General features: G+C 43.7%; 2 protein-coding genes and 1 long non-coding RNA gene across 7 annotated transcripts in view; 1 reads left to right on the top strand and 2 right to left on the bottom strand.

Annotated features, from left to right (window-relative positions):
- Nucleotides 1–41: 41 nt before the first annotated feature.
- TTC36 (tetratricopeptide repeat domain 36) lies at nucleotides 42–3,829 on the bottom strand. The gene is made up of 3 exons (XM_079105277.1): nucleotides 3,536–3,829; nucleotides 2,417–2,599; nucleotides 42–361 (listed from the first exon to the last, which is right to left on the bottom strand). The coding sequence occupies exons 1-3, from the start codon at nucleotides 3,651–3,653 to the stop codon at nucleotides 99–101; spliced, it is 564 nt and encodes a 187-aa protein (XP_078961403.1). The 5' UTR covers nucleotides 3,654–3,829; the 3' UTR covers nucleotides 42–98.
- Nucleotides 3,572–11,730, top strand: LOC306640750. Its single transcript, XR_013757882.1, has 3 exons — nucleotides 3,572–3,688; nucleotides 10,573–10,639; nucleotides 11,581–11,730. It is a non-coding gene; the product is annotated as an uncharacterized lncRNA (long non-coding RNA).
- KMT2A (lysine methyltransferase 2A) overlaps nucleotides 4,610–14,401 on the bottom strand; it is a 79,871-nt gene continuing 70,079 nt past the window's right edge. For all 5 annotated transcript variants that reach the window (XM_079105220.1, XM_079105221.1, XM_079105222.1 and 2 more), the window contains 5 exons: nucleotides 12,023–12,197; nucleotides 11,731–11,838; nucleotides 11,015–11,098; nucleotides 10,470–10,599; nucleotides 4,610–9,344 (listed from right to left, as the gene is read on the bottom strand). In XM_079105220.1, the coding sequence (XP_078961346.1) occupies nucleotides 9,069–9,344; nucleotides 10,470–10,599; nucleotides 11,015–11,098; nucleotides 11,731–11,838; nucleotides 12,023–12,197 (773 nt within the window). In that variant the 3' untranslated portion in view covers nucleotides 4,610–9,068. The remainder of the gene's footprint in view (nucleotides 9,345–10,469; nucleotides 10,600–11,014; nucleotides 11,099–11,730; nucleotides 11,839–12,022; nucleotides 12,198–14,401) is intronic.

Here is a 14,401-nt window from a genome sequence, read left to right as displayed (position 1 = left end):
ATGCGTGGGCGCGTGGGCAGGACGCAGAGGCAGGCGCAGTCGGTGAGACTCCGCAGCTTTATTGGTTCAGGCCCCCTCCCGTCCCCGGCCTGACGCGTTCAGTGCCCGTTGCGGGGGCAGCACAGCTGCCCCATCATGTCGGCCAGCATGCGGTTGCACAGCGCGGCGTACGGGTTGAGCAGCACTAGCTGGCGCCGAGCGAAGGGGCTGCCCAGCCGTGCCGCCTGCTCGAAGTCCCTGCGTGCATCGTCGTCCCGCCCCTGCAACCGCGCCAGGAGCCCGCGCTGCACGAAGCCTTGGCGGGCGACGCGACCCCGGCCGCCGCTCAGCGCCAGGGCGCGTTCCAGGTCTTCCAGGGCACCTGCGGGTGGGCGGGCAGGGGTTACTGGCGCTGCCTGGCAGCACGGCGCGCGAGCCCCCGCCCACCTGCTCAGCGCGATTGGGAGAAAAAACCCGGGGATCATCTCTGAGGCTGGGCTATTTACCACCCTCCTGAACGTTGCAGATGTCTGAGGTGATTGGAGGGGACTGTTATTCCCACTACGCAGATTGAAGCCTGGAAGGATTGGGAAGACTCGTCCTGGAGTCCTGCACCACCACTTAGGGGCAGAGCTGATACGAAGTCAGGTCTTGCCTTGCTTCTGTTATTTTCCACCATAGTTTCGCCAAAGCATGAATGCTGCCTGGAGGACTTTGCTCACATTAATGAATCTGTCCCATTGACCCCGCAAGTAGGGGTTGTTCATTTCAATGTTACTAAGCATTCAATGTGTGTGTGACCGACTCTAAATCCCAGGTTTCAAAAACGTTGTCAATAGCTGCACAACTGTTTCATAGGCTTGTCCTTTTAATGGCTTTTTTCCTCTATTTCGTTGCAGGTTTCAGAACAGCTGCTCCTGGGGATGTAGCTCAGTGGTAGAGCACTTTCCTAGCATGTTCAAAGCTTTAGTTCAATCCCCAGTACCACAAAACAACAATAACAAAACAATCAACTGCTTGCTTCCTTATTTCCATTCTTTGATTATCTCTATGATCTTCATTTTGTACTTAATTTCTTTGGAAGGAGGTCATGGAGCCAGACCTAGCCTGCAGTGTTTTTGTATTATCCTCATAAAGTACTTGAATTGAAGCCTGAAAAGGGGGCTCCTGGGGAATTCTCCATTGTTTCCAGAATGGAATTCAAATTCTCAAACCTGGTATTCCTGGCCCCAGGAATTCCTCCACCATCACTATCCTAACAATCACTTAACTCCCTGCTAGGCTTCTGTGGTTTTCACCTTTTATCAGCCTGACTTCTGGTCCCCAACATGACCCACTCTGTCCCATTGTCCCCACTCCAGCCAGAGTAATCTGAATGCAGCAGGTTTGAACCAGTCACTACTAACAACCCTCCTACAGTGAAACCCATGTTTTCAAGACTCAGTCCCATTAGGGCTGGTCAGACACTCCCAGCCTGCTCTCTGCTCCAGCCAGCGCCCTGCTCCAGCCAGCCTGGAGATTTGAAGTTCCTCAGACCGGATCTATACATGCCTTCAGTGTTCCTACAGACAGTAACTTTTTCCCAAGCCCTCCCACTTGCCCAGCTAACTCCCACAACTCCCACTCATTCTTCAAAACTTTCCTTCAGGAACAGGTCCCATGCCGGCCCTTCGCAAATTTTCCAAGCTGGTAACCTAATTACACATCTGCTCTACCTGCTGGACTGAGCTCCTTGAGCAGTATCATGCAAGGATTAAGTCCCAGCTTTGCCACTGGCTAAGGGATGCTGGGCAAGTTACTTAATCTCCGCATGCTTTAGTTTCATCTTGAAAATGGGGATAACAATAGCACATACCTTTCAGGGTGGTTGTGAAAATGGAGTTACTATAGCCTATGTGTGAAGTGTTTGATGCCTGGCAGTAGTAACTACTATATAAATGTTAGCTATTAATAGTTCATCCTTTTTTCCTTCTTTTTATAGTACTGGGGATTGAACAGAGGGTCTTGCACATGCTAGGCAAGCACTCTACCACTGAATTATATCCCATGCCTTTTAAAATTTTATTTTGACACAGGGGCTCTCTAAATTGCAGTCTGGCCTCAAACTTGTGATCCCTCTGCCTCAGCCTCCTGAGTAGCTGGGATTACAGATATACAGCAATGCACAGACTCAGATAGGGCATCTTTTATGTTCTCAACACAGCCTATGGCCACATAGAAGGCTCTCATTAAATGTTCCTTAATGAATGGAGTACAATCTCTTCTCTCACAATGGCCTTGAGATTAGAGCCCACACCATATCTCAGGCTTTATAAGTAAGAACACACACTCCAGAGGGATTTAGTGACCCCTGGTCCCTGTTTCCCCATCAACCAATTCATCTGTCTGTGCCCTCCAGGGACCCCTTCTGCAGAGGCTCCTGGGTATTACCCCTCACCTGCCATATCTCCTTGGAGCCGCAGGGCCTGAGCGCGATTGTTGTAGGCCGAGGCTCTCTCAGGCAGCAGGCAGATGGCTTGGCCAAACCTCTCCAGGGCTGTGCTGAGGTCCCCAGCCTCTGCTGCCATCACCCCCTGCAGCTCAAAGGCCTTGGACTGCTCCAGCTGTGCTCCAGGGAAAACTCCATCCATGCCAGGGAAGAAGCCAGGTGAGGATACAGGATAGGTATGCAGTTGAGAGCAAAAAAAAAAAAAAAAACCACAAAACACCTCAGGATTCGGAATCCTGAGACCTGAGCCAGAGATGATTGGGTGTGTCACAGCAGGAGTAATTTCAGTGTTTGTGGCAAGTGGAGTTGAGGTCACCAAGGCTGTAAGCCTAGCACTTAAGTTCCAAAGGACCTCAAATGGCTCCCCATGGCCAAGAGAATAAAGCCCTGAAGCCCAAACTCCTCTACCTGTAGTAACTTGCTCTAGGTCATAGTCCCTAAGTTACAGAGCTTGAATTTGAACCCTGGTCCTTCTGGCTCTTCAGTCTGTCCTCAGTTCTGCGTCACTGCCTCCTACACAAAGGCCACCAGGACATTACCAGATGGTGAAAATCACTCTGATTTTTAGCCTGAAGTTTCAGTAAGGCTTAAGCTTCCTCCTCTAGAAATAAGAACAGTTCTCCACTGGAGGCCAATGACAAAGCACTCCCTCAGCAGAAGAGGTAGCTTGTAATAACGTTTAACAAGTGCTTGTCAGAATCATGCAACTGATCCCCTATCCACTGCCCCGCTTCTGGAGGATGACATTTATGACAAAGATTTGAGAATTTAATATCACCCAAGACAATTAAGCCTGGACATGGAAAAGAATTAAGTGGTAAGTTCAGAGGTGTGAGGGGTAATGGACTTGAGAGACAAGCCTTGGCCTTTTCCTCTTGACAGAAAATCTCTTACCAACCCCGCTCTGGACACTAAGGATCTGTCAGCCTCTGATTTCAATCTCAATCATAATCCAAGGGGTGGAACAAGCAGCCCTGCCTCACCACTTCCCTCTCTTACCATGGGCAGGGGGTGGGGGCAGTGGGCCACGCTATGTGGCATAGTTACACATCAAGGTCAAATGCTCACCTTCATCTGCTTCTTCCTTCTCTACTTCCTCTCCCAGGTCAAACCCAAAAACATCTCCAAATGGGGTATCAGGGTTGAAGATGGCCTGCAACACAGCCTGATCATTTGGAGTTCCCATGATGCTCAACTCCAAAGCTCCAAAAGGTGACTCAGGTAAGAGGAAGAAGAAATGAGGGCTGAGTCTCCAGCAGGCCTCTGATATAAAAGGGGAGGCTTTGCCTGGGGACCACCCCCATGAGGAATGTCTCTCATTCCTTAGCTTTGGTGTGTCAGTTCACCCCCCTTTGCCTGGGGTTATCGACCCCTACCTGGCATGACAGAATATGTATAATTATTTCTCAACTGAACTTAGTCTCCAACACAGAATAAACAAATCGAGTTTCAGCCTTAAGGTGGAATGGAACAAAGAGAAAGTGCTGAAATGGTTTTCTTATATTCACAGCATTTTATTTTATTTGTTTTTATGTGGTGTGGAGACTCAAACCCAGTGCTTCACCCATGTGAGGCAAGCTCTGTACCACTGAGCCACGACCTCAGCCCCTTCAGTGTTTTAGAAGTCATTGCTTGACCTCTCCTGGATAAAAGAGGGTATGCAGAAGGTAAAGAACTATTCTCATGTCCTCTTGACCCCTTCCTCATTGCCAGAATCTTAAATCGGGTCCCAAACATACATCATTGCTAAGGGAAGAAAATTCTGCAGTTAGAGAACCAGTGTGGGTGGGACCTGAAGATGACTCCATCTTAAAACACAGGACTGTGGAAGGTACTTTGTGATCAGGTCACAGTCCACCCGCTCCCCCTTTCTCCACCCATCAAGGCCAAAAGGAAGTGCAACCATGTGCAGCAATAAACTTGACATGTTTATTAATTAAACTATCACTTAAATAAAAAAAAGTGCATAGAAAATAAACATGTTTAAAAACTCCTTTTTTTTTTTTTTACAACTATGTACACTTTTTAACTTTTACATTCAGTCTTTCGTAGAGAGCTTTCAGCATTATTATTTTTTGAACTATTAAAGTCTTTTCCTTCATCCCTGTCACAGGGAGTTAACACTGATGGACTTTAGACACATTTTCCTTTTTTTTTTTTTCTTTTCTCTTTTTCTCTAACCAGAAGCTTGGAAGAACACAAGGAAAAAAAACAAAACAAAACAAAACAAAACAGAAGATCTGTTATACATGATAAAGTTGTCAAGAAATGTCTTATTTCTAGAAAAGAAGCTTGTCATCTGTTGAGCTCTTGAAACAATTATTCAACTACCTGTATTTACTAAAGAGACTGTTAAAAGTTCAATAAAAGAAACACCACAAGTCTATTTTCTTGGTTGAAAGACAGAACTAGAGTACCTCAGAACAAGATACCAGGAAAGCACAGAACACAATTTTCCCCTAAATGCAGGTGGCAACCCCAACATTCATAACCAAAAATAGAGAAACAAGGAGCACAGGTGCTGACTGGCAACGTTCATGGGCAGGAAAATCCAGGTGACACCATTTCTGCACTCTGATCCTAGGAATGGCCTGTTTTATCGTCCCTTTGTGGTTCAGGGTTCCCCATTAGGGAATCAGAGGAACGCTGGCCTGATGTTTTCCTGCCACTACTAGCAACTGTAACACAATCCTTATCTATAGTGTTAAAGAGAATTAAAAGCCATGGACTGAACTAGGCTTTGTTACATGGTGCATTACTATATTAGTTCCTATATATATCATATTTATATTTACTTGAAAACCAAAACAAACAAAAAGGTTGCAAGTTTTTCAGAGTGTGAGACTTGACTGGTATTCATGATTCGGCACAAAACCATCTGCTCAATAACCTTGTATTGCTTTAAAATGAAGGAAATGAAACAAAATTACACCCAGCCCTTTGCAATGACCCGCTTTTCCTTAAAAACAAAAGCAACTTAATTTCTATGAAAAAGAATCCCAAATCAAACTTAAAAGTTAACATCTGACAAGGTTTTGACCTTTAGTATTTTCAGATATTTGATTGAACAAGTCAGTCCTTTAGAAAGATACATTCATTAAAAGTATTTTTTTGTTTTGTTTTGCTTTGTTTTTGTGTGTGTGTGTGGTGTTGTATTTTTTTTTTTTTTTTTTTTTCTTTTTTCTTTTTTTAAATCAAGGTTGCTGCATGGCGCTCACTACTTTGGCCTGGGGGGCAGGGAGGTTGAGAGAGGAAAGCAGGGTGGTGGGCTGGGTCCTGGCAAAGGAGTATGGATGAAAACTTATAGCTGCCAGGGCTTCCCCTTAATTCTTGTTATTGGTCTAAAAACAGGAGAGGGGTTGTGCTGGATGTGGTGGATACCAACGGGGGGAGCCAAGGGACCAGGTTCCGGCCAAAGGGTCAGTGCCATGCAGCTATTCTGGTTACACAGTTGTCACTGGCCACCAGGAAATGCAGCCACAACAGGTTCTAGCAGCAAAGCGGTAAGTGAGCTGGCTCTCACTGAGAACTGACCAGGTTTGCAGCTGTTAACTCCTTAGGGATATGAGGTGCCCCTTGGGGGATTCTTGGGAATGACCCACCACAATTCCTCAATCTGCACTTCTGTGCGAAAATTCCCTTGGTCACTTTCTAAACAAACTCAGACATGGTTTGGAGATGCCATTTTGCCTCCATTCCCTCCCACAGGGAAACCTTAGCTTATCCCCCAAGTTGCTGGCAGGTATGCTGACATTTTGGCAATGGACTCAAGGCTGAGCTGTAAGAGGGATTTCTCATTTCTGTGGTTGACAGTGGGGGTGGAAAGGCAAGGCAAACCATCTGCAGCTGGCAGAAGGAAAGGTGTAGGTTCCTCCCCTGTCCTCAGGGTTTGGGGTTGTAGAAAGAAAAGGAGGAGGGGGCTCACAGTACAGCATGGCCTAGCAGGGCAGTAACTAGGTCTATATAGCTGAGTTTCCCCCACCCTCAGACTGGCCTTTGGGTCTTTCTCAAGGTGAATTCATGACCCATCAGTGCATTATTCATTTCAGTAACAAATGCAGCTTAAGGTTTTTTTTTTTTTTTCTTTAAAAAAAATAGGAATACAAGGATTTACAAAAAACCTCACACAGTGCAATAATAAAGGAAACCAGACACTAGTGTAACCCCTCGGGCCACTGCATCTTGTTCATGGGCAAAAGGAGGAAGGGAGGTGAGGTCTGGGTAGAGTGCTTTTCCCCAGTCCCCTGCTGGCACTTCTCCACGATGACAAAAAGTCTGCCATCCTGGCCACAGTGCTGGGCTCCCCTGCATGACAGTGGAAATAGTGACAATGTTCCAGCAAAGCCACCAAACAAAGTTCTTAAGGTCACAGAGGAAAGGGAGCCCAGGATGGAAGGCACAGCAGAGCCATGAGTCCTGGGGCAGAGAGTGCTGGGCTGAGTCGTATTGCTTTGCTAGACTTACAGAGGAATGGGCTTCTTGTGGCAAGAAAAGGATGCCCCACCCTCTACTTGGACTACACTACTCTGAAACCTTGTGGCAGGGGCAGAGAAAAATCTGCTTTATCGTGAGTGGTCAGACTGTGCTTCAGTTTCAACGGGCTGCCCCAAAAGAGGGCATGAGGGGATCAGTGGATTCCTTACAGATATGAGGACTTGGCAGGCAGAGGGAAAGGAAAGGAGGTGATCTATGAGGCAGATGGTGATGGAGACTGTCAAGAAGCATTCAACTTGTTAGCTGTTAACTCTGAAGTATTAAGATGAGGGAAATGTAAAGAGCATTGCCTCTCACCACTCTGGGGCCAGTGCCAGAGAGAGAGGGACAGTGTGGGAAAGAAAAGAAGAAACTGGTGTGTTCAGATACTACAGTAGCCTTTTGAGGAGCTTCAATGTGGAAGGAGGGGAGTGGCTTAATGGAGCTGGGCGACCTTCCTTCTCCATTATTGTCAAAGAGCAGACCCAGGGAACATTTAGTCAGTAGGGCACAAACAAGCTACACATGAAACAACAAAAAGTACACCTTCCAGGGGGGAAATTGGGCAGGAAAAAACCAGACTTTGTGTGTACAGCTGAATATTTTCTCTAACTTCATCCTATGAAAATAAAAAATTATTAAAAACCGATCTTCTTTTAAATTAGGATAATACCGCGGTTTAAAAAATAGCCTTGTCATAAGTGCTTCTCCCTATGAAGTGCTTCTCATAGAAAAATATACAAAATATATTTACATTTATAAAACCTTAAATAGTAAACTGTAAACAGAACAGAGTAAAATCCAATGACTTAATTTAACAGGTTCAGGACTGTCTTAGGGGAAAGGAAGAGAAGAAACATTTGATGCTGTTTTGACCACATCCTAAGGAGTAATCAGGGCAGTAGTGTCATTTAATTTGCTTCATCCATGGGTTGCGCACAGGTGGCTGAGGCCCCTCAACACTAGGTGGTCTAGTCCCCAAGTTTTGGGCCTGAAAATCTGATTAGTGTTCTGCCTTCAACTGGTCACTGACCATTTAAAAATTAAGTCTTCCTATGTCTTAACAAGGGGAAAATAAAGGAACCATTTCCTAGGAATGGGGCCTAGGGGTTGTCCTGGTTGTGACACTCTGGTTGTTGCATGATCAAATCCTATTTAAATAACCTTTATCCTCTTCTAAAAAATCATGCTACATATATTTCTTTAAAACTCTCAGAGGAGTTTTATGAAAACTTCTCCAAATTCTGTCTGGTTATGGCCAATGGCTCCTGTCCACTTCCCCACCTGGAGTGCTTACAGGCTCAGGAAACATTTTGTAGGCACATCCTATGCCCAACAGGGAGTGTCCTTGAGCAGGGAGTCAATCTCCCCTACCACCCAGAAAGAAATGGAAAGCAGTGGGATGAAGGGCAGGGAAAAGGAAGAAAGTGGAGTGAAGAGAAGGAATGGAAGAGGGAAGCCGCTCCTACTGTCAAGAAAGGTAATTGGCTGAGATAAGGCTCACTGGGGTAACACTCCCACTCAAAGCCCACAGGCTGAATGTTTGGTAATTAATTGGCACAACCCCAAGACAGCCTTTTGACACCAGAGGTGCTAGGAATCTTATCTCCCAAATGGAAGTGAACTCTCAAGTGGGAGGATAGTAGGGAAAATCACCAGACCTTCTGTTTGTTCAACAGACGGCCACAGGTGGGGCCTGACTGGCAAACTGTTAGGTATCCAACCAGCCCTGCATCTGGGGTCTTGCCTGACCCCTCACTTATAGTGCTTGGGAAAGGGCCAAAATGAGGATGACAACTGAGATGCTCAGGCCCCATCTACCACATAACTAACCCTCTATAGGCTCCTTCCAGACAAAACCCCCAGGGAACCTGTTTTCCACTTTTAATAGCAAACAGGGGGCCCCAGCAAAAAGCCAATCATGGATCTTTTCTTCAAGACCTCATCTCTTCCCCAGGACTGTGATCACATATATGATGTGAATATGGGACATAAGGGTGTTAAGCCATCATGGAGGCCCCTCAATTGTGCCCGCTCAATCCTGGAGCTCCTAGATGCTGGAAAAGGCCTTAGCATTGCTTTGGATGGCCCTGGGTCTGAGGACTCCAGCACGGGGAGAAGAGCAGCTTTAGTTTAGGAACTTCCGGCATTTCTTGGCGCCACAGTTGCAGGGCAGCTTGTTGCTGGCATCCTCAATGGGGAACTTATAGTCATAAGTGAGTTCCTCTCCACGGTAGATCTTACGCATGGCAAAGATGACAATATGCTTCTGCCCATCAATGTTGATGACCCGAGAGTAGCAGTTAGGCTCACAAGAGTGGTTGATGAAGCGTGCAGCATTTCCATGCATGGTGGCATCCACTACCTCTGAGTCATCAATTCGGAACATGTAGCAACCAATGCCCTATATATATAGGAGAAAGAAGAATTTGGTATCTTATTTATTTTTGGTGCTAGGATTGAACCCAAAGCTTTGCACATGCTAGGCAAGCATTCTTGCTACTGAGCTACATTCCCATTTTTTTTCTTTCTTTCTTCTTCCTCTTTTTTTTTTTTTTTTTGGCGGTACTGTGAATGGAACCCCAGGGGTGCTCTACTACTGAGCTATATCCCCAGCCCTTTTAATTTTATTTTGAGACATAGTCTAAGTTATTGAGGCTGGCCTTGAAATTGTAATCTCCTGCCTCAGGCTCCCGAGTCACTGGCATTACAGATGTGTGCCGCTGAACTTGTTATTTTTTATAGCTTAGGTTTAAGACCATTTCCAAGCCTTCTCCTAATGTTAGTAGCCATACCTACTGATGAGCAGCTTCTTCTACTAACTTCTAGACTTCTCCTTGTTCCTACCCTTCGATACTTCCAGGAGGGGTCTCCAGACTACAGGCACTGGACTAGAGGTTTCTTAATGTCTTCACAGGAAAGAGAAATCTAAACTCATGTAGCTATGTGTTCCCCAACCCCCAGTACTGGAGATTGAACCCAGGGGGTGCTCACCACTGAGCTACATCCCTGGCACTTTTTATTTTGGGACAGGGTCTTGCTAATTTGCCTTGGCTGACCTCAAACTTGCAATCCTCCTGCTCAGCTTCCTGAATTGTTATGATTACAGGTGTATGCCACTGTGTCCACCTAGCTATGTACTTTTAATCCTGGGATCCACTCAGACATATATATTCAGAGAATATATATATTCAGAGTATATTCAGAGAATCTTTGTGTACTAATCCTTAAAGTGAATTCTGAACTTTTACAGGGCCCATTACAAGTTTCATAGACTTAAAATATTTTTTTAAAAAGTTTTTGAGGGGCTGGGGTTGTGGGTCAGTGGTAGAGAACACCTAGCATGTGTGAGGCACTGGATTCAATTCTCAGCACCACATATAAATAAAAATAAAAGTTCATCAACAACTAAAAAAGAAAAATTTAAATAAAGTCTGAATTGATAGTATACAGTATCTCTTATGGAAGAGTTGATAGTGCCTTTCTACAGCAAAGCAAAGAACTGAGAAAATATCCACGAGAGCCTCACCTTGCTATCGTAATACTTCTCCCGCTTATCAGTCTGGATGGAGCGAATGACATTGCCAGCATACTCAATCACCATCTCACCTGCATCGATGTTTCTTTTGCAGAAAAGCCCCCGGCCATGAATGGGAGACCTAGGACAGAAGGTGGAACAAAGAGCAGGCAGAGTTTCAAGTAAGGTTAACTGCGATGCATGAACAAACAAATGGGTACTCTAGACCTGTTAGTTCTCTGGGAAGGACAGACACCTGAGAAGAAAAAAAAAAAGATTTGGATCCCACCTGATTTGTGTATATTAACTATGACGACGGATGGCCAAAGATTAAAACTTTCTCCATTCTGTACCCCACTAGAAGTAGTAGTTTAATGCTTATTATGTCGAGCTCCTTGTTCAACACAAGGAGTGCCAGGTCCCAGGATATCAGGTTTAGTTAAAAATACCTATAAAACCCTCGCTGAATGAAGAAGGTAAGTCCTTTATTTTAGATCCTCTTTATTTTAGAAAACTTTATTAATTTTCTGTAATTCTTTCTAGGATTTTAGTCATACCTGTAGACACCAACTGCCTCCTTAGAAGTCTTTTTTAAGTGCCGGAAACGCATGGGCATTGGTAGATCCATGCTAGTTGCCCTCCTAAAAGATAAGACATATTATTAATGAATTCTCTTCAGGCAATAATGTTTTCAGTCTTGAACTGAAGTGTCCTGGAGAATATGAGTACACTGATTGGTCAATGCCAAACATAACAAATGCCTTATTAAGTGAGCCCCCGCTTTTTGGTACTGGGAATCAAACTCGGGTGCTTTACCACTGAGTCCCATGCCCAACCCTTTCTATTTCTTGTTTTGAGACAGGGTCTTGCCAAGTTGCTGAGGCTGACCTGGAACTTGCAACCCTCTTGCCTTAGCCTCCCAAGACACTAGGATTACAGGCATGGACCACCATGCCTGGCTGAGGCCCATTTTTAATATATACAACAGTACTTTCTGACCATAATGACTATGGTGATACATCCCAAACCGACAGTGCAGATTATAGAGAAAATATGCTTCTAGAAAGAAAGAAAGAAAATATGTACCTTATAATTATTAAACTTCTTCTACCTTATATTCCAGCTTGCTACTACTACTTCAGTGTAAACTATGTATCAGTCTTCTTCAATGTATCCAGGAAATTGTGAGCCATGCAAAACTACATAGTGCCTAAAATTCTGGGGTGAAAGGAAAGAAGGGTATTTTTAATGACCCTCTCTATATAAGACTTACCGAGCTGACTTGAGCTGTACCTCTTCCTCTTCCTCATCGTTGGGGTTGTATTCAGGAGGCTGTCGATGTTTAGAAGCCAGGAAGTTAAACATGTCAAATGCTGACTTCCTGGAGTCAAAAGATTAAAACATATTTAGAGAAATGCTTTGATAAAGTAGTATGTAAGACATCACATACTAAAGTAGTATGTGGCATCATCACTAGAAATCTCAAAGAGTGTATGAGAAAATAATTGTATCATTAGATAATAAAATCATAACTTCAAACTGTTTCCAAAAAGAATGAAACTTACCTCAGGTGGACTTCAGCCCTGGCTGAGCCATGAGGGTTCAATGGGGGTTCATTGGCCTCCTCAGGTTTGTGGAAACGGAATTTATAATTCCGACAGTGCTTGGCACCAGACAGCTGCTCAATAAGGAATACAACTGCATCGTGAAGAATCCCCAGCATCCTCAAACCGTTAACACCTGTAGAACAAAAGGCACCTGGATGGTGAGGCATGCAGCCAACATGTACTAATGAAATGCTTGTGTAGAGAAAAACTCTGCCAGAGTTGGCTCAAGGGTGAATGATATCAACTATTAAACAGAAATCAGCATTAGATAGCTGTTAAAATAATGCTGGTAGAGATCTAGCAATACAGAAAACACTCATGATAGATAGCTAAGTGAAAAAGTATGCCACCAAACTCAACTATTTTCTATATGATGTACACACAGAAATGCCACATGCATTATTTCATTTCATGCTCATAATAACCACCCAAGGCAGAAGCTACTAGGTGCTGCTGCTGCTTTTCTGTGGTATTAGGGATTGAACCCAGGGACTTGTGTGTAACAGGCAAGTACTCTACCACTGAGCTACACACCCAGCCCATTACTAACTTCATTTTAAGGGGATAGATCTAGTTTCAGAATTTAACACACCCAAGATCAAAGAGCTAGTGTGTAAGATTTAAAACTTAGATTGTAAAACTCCAAATACAATTCCATATTTGTTTATAGGCAATGGAGTACAGGAGTTCCGTAAGCTGATATGCACACAGGTGTCTCAATAATTTTGAAAGGAACATTAGCCACACCCCTAACACAGAACTCTCCTATGCTGTTACAGTGAATGCAGGGAGTAATACCCTTAATAGCTGCTTTATTTTACTCAGTTTCAGATATGTACACAAACAACCCAAGTTGAAAATTGTCCAGCTTTAGTAGAAAGTACTGTGGGAACTCTTAAGAGGGAACAACTTATAGTCATAAACCACATAACAATGCTTCAGTCAACAACAGACATATCTGATGGCAAATATGATGGTGGTCCCCTAACATTACATAGGAGCTGAAACACTCCTATCCCCTAATGGCATGGCAGCTAATATAACATCCATCATAGTGCCATGTTCCAAAGCAGCTCTCGGCAAACCTACTGCACTGCTTGTCACATAAAAGTATAGCGTATACGATTATGTACAGTACAGAATACTTGATAATAAATGACTATATTACTGGCCTATATATTTCCTTTACTATACTTTTTAGTGTTATTTTGGACTGGACTCCTACTTTAAAGACAAAAAAGTTAACTGTAAAACAGCCCCAGGCAGGCCCCTCAGAAGTCATTCCAGAAGGTCTTGCTCTCATAAAAAAGGTCAGCTTTGTGTGTACCCCTAAGTACTTCCACAGGGACAAGATGTGAAGGTGGAAAACAGTCCAGGGTAATGTGTGTGTTTATATAGTAGTTTTAAATAGAAAACCTTACAAATTAAAAAATAGAAAAAAGTTTACAGAATAGAATATGGAAAAACAATTATTTTTATTTATTTGTGTGTGTGTGTGGTGCTGGAAGATCGAACCCAGGGCCTTGTGCATGCAAGGCAAGCACTTTACCAACTGAGCTATATCCCCAAGCCCAGAAAAAAATTTTCAATACAGCTGTACAAGATTATGTGTTAAGCTCAAAAAGTAAAAATGTTAAAATAAAAAAGTTACAGCAATCTGGCATAGATGACAAGAAAAAAAGTTATAGTTAAGGTAAGGTTAATTTATTATAGAAGAAAAGTACTTTTTATTTCTATTTTTTAATGTTGGGGATTGAACTCAAGGCCTCACACATGGTAAGCATATGTTCTGTAACCAAGCTTCACCCCCTGCTTAAGAAAAAAAATACTTAAAAAAAAATCAGTATAGACTAAGTGTACAGAGTTTGTAATATCCACAATCATGTCCCAAGCCTTTACATGCACTCACCACTCAGAGGCTTGTATCAATCCTGATATTTGTCCTACCTCTGCACTTTTGTTATGCAAGATGATAAATTATTTTACTGTTCATATCACTTAAGAGTTGGAGTTTCCATAGACACAGGAGAGAATGGTCAAAAAAGGATAAAGAAAAGAGGTGACTTTGGGCAGAAACTTAAAGGATTAATAGGAATTTGTCAAGCAGAAAAGGGAAACTGGGGAGGACAAGACATGGAGGGGAGCAGGCCATTCCTGGTGAGGGAACTGAATGAACCACGGTATGCTAATGTGAAAACACATAATGTAAGTATTAACAATGACTAGGGTGCACAGGTTAAAAATTCAGCTTTCTTAGCTCTGAGGACTGAGATTCTGATCCATATCTACAGACCACACATTAAGACACACTGTTGGGGGCTGGGAATGTGGCTCAGT

This window comes from Sciurus vulgaris (assembly GCF_902686455.1).
Source record: "Sciurus vulgaris genome assembly, chromosome: 11".
Classification (NCBI taxonomy): Eukaryota; Metazoa; Chordata; class Mammalia; order Rodentia; family Sciuridae; genus Sciurus; species Sciurus vulgaris.
Note: the sequence above shows the minus strand (reverse complement) of the source record. Positions and strands in the feature narration are given on the sequence as shown.

Excerpts from the sequence above, each read along its gene's own strand:
- TTC36 (XM_079105277.1), bottom strand. The coding sequence starts at position 3,653 with ATGGGAACTCCAAATGATCAGGCTGTGTTGCAGGCCATCTTCAACCCT. Across the intron at positions 2,600-3,535 it reads GAAGGAAGAAGCAGATGAAG|TTTTCCCTGGAGCACAGCTG; the intron begins GTGAGCATTTGA and ends GCATGGATGGAG. Across the intron at positions 362-2,416 it reads GCTCCAAGGAGATATGGCAG|GTGCCCTGGAAGACCTGGAA; the intron begins GTGAGGGGTAAT and ends GCCCACCCGCAG.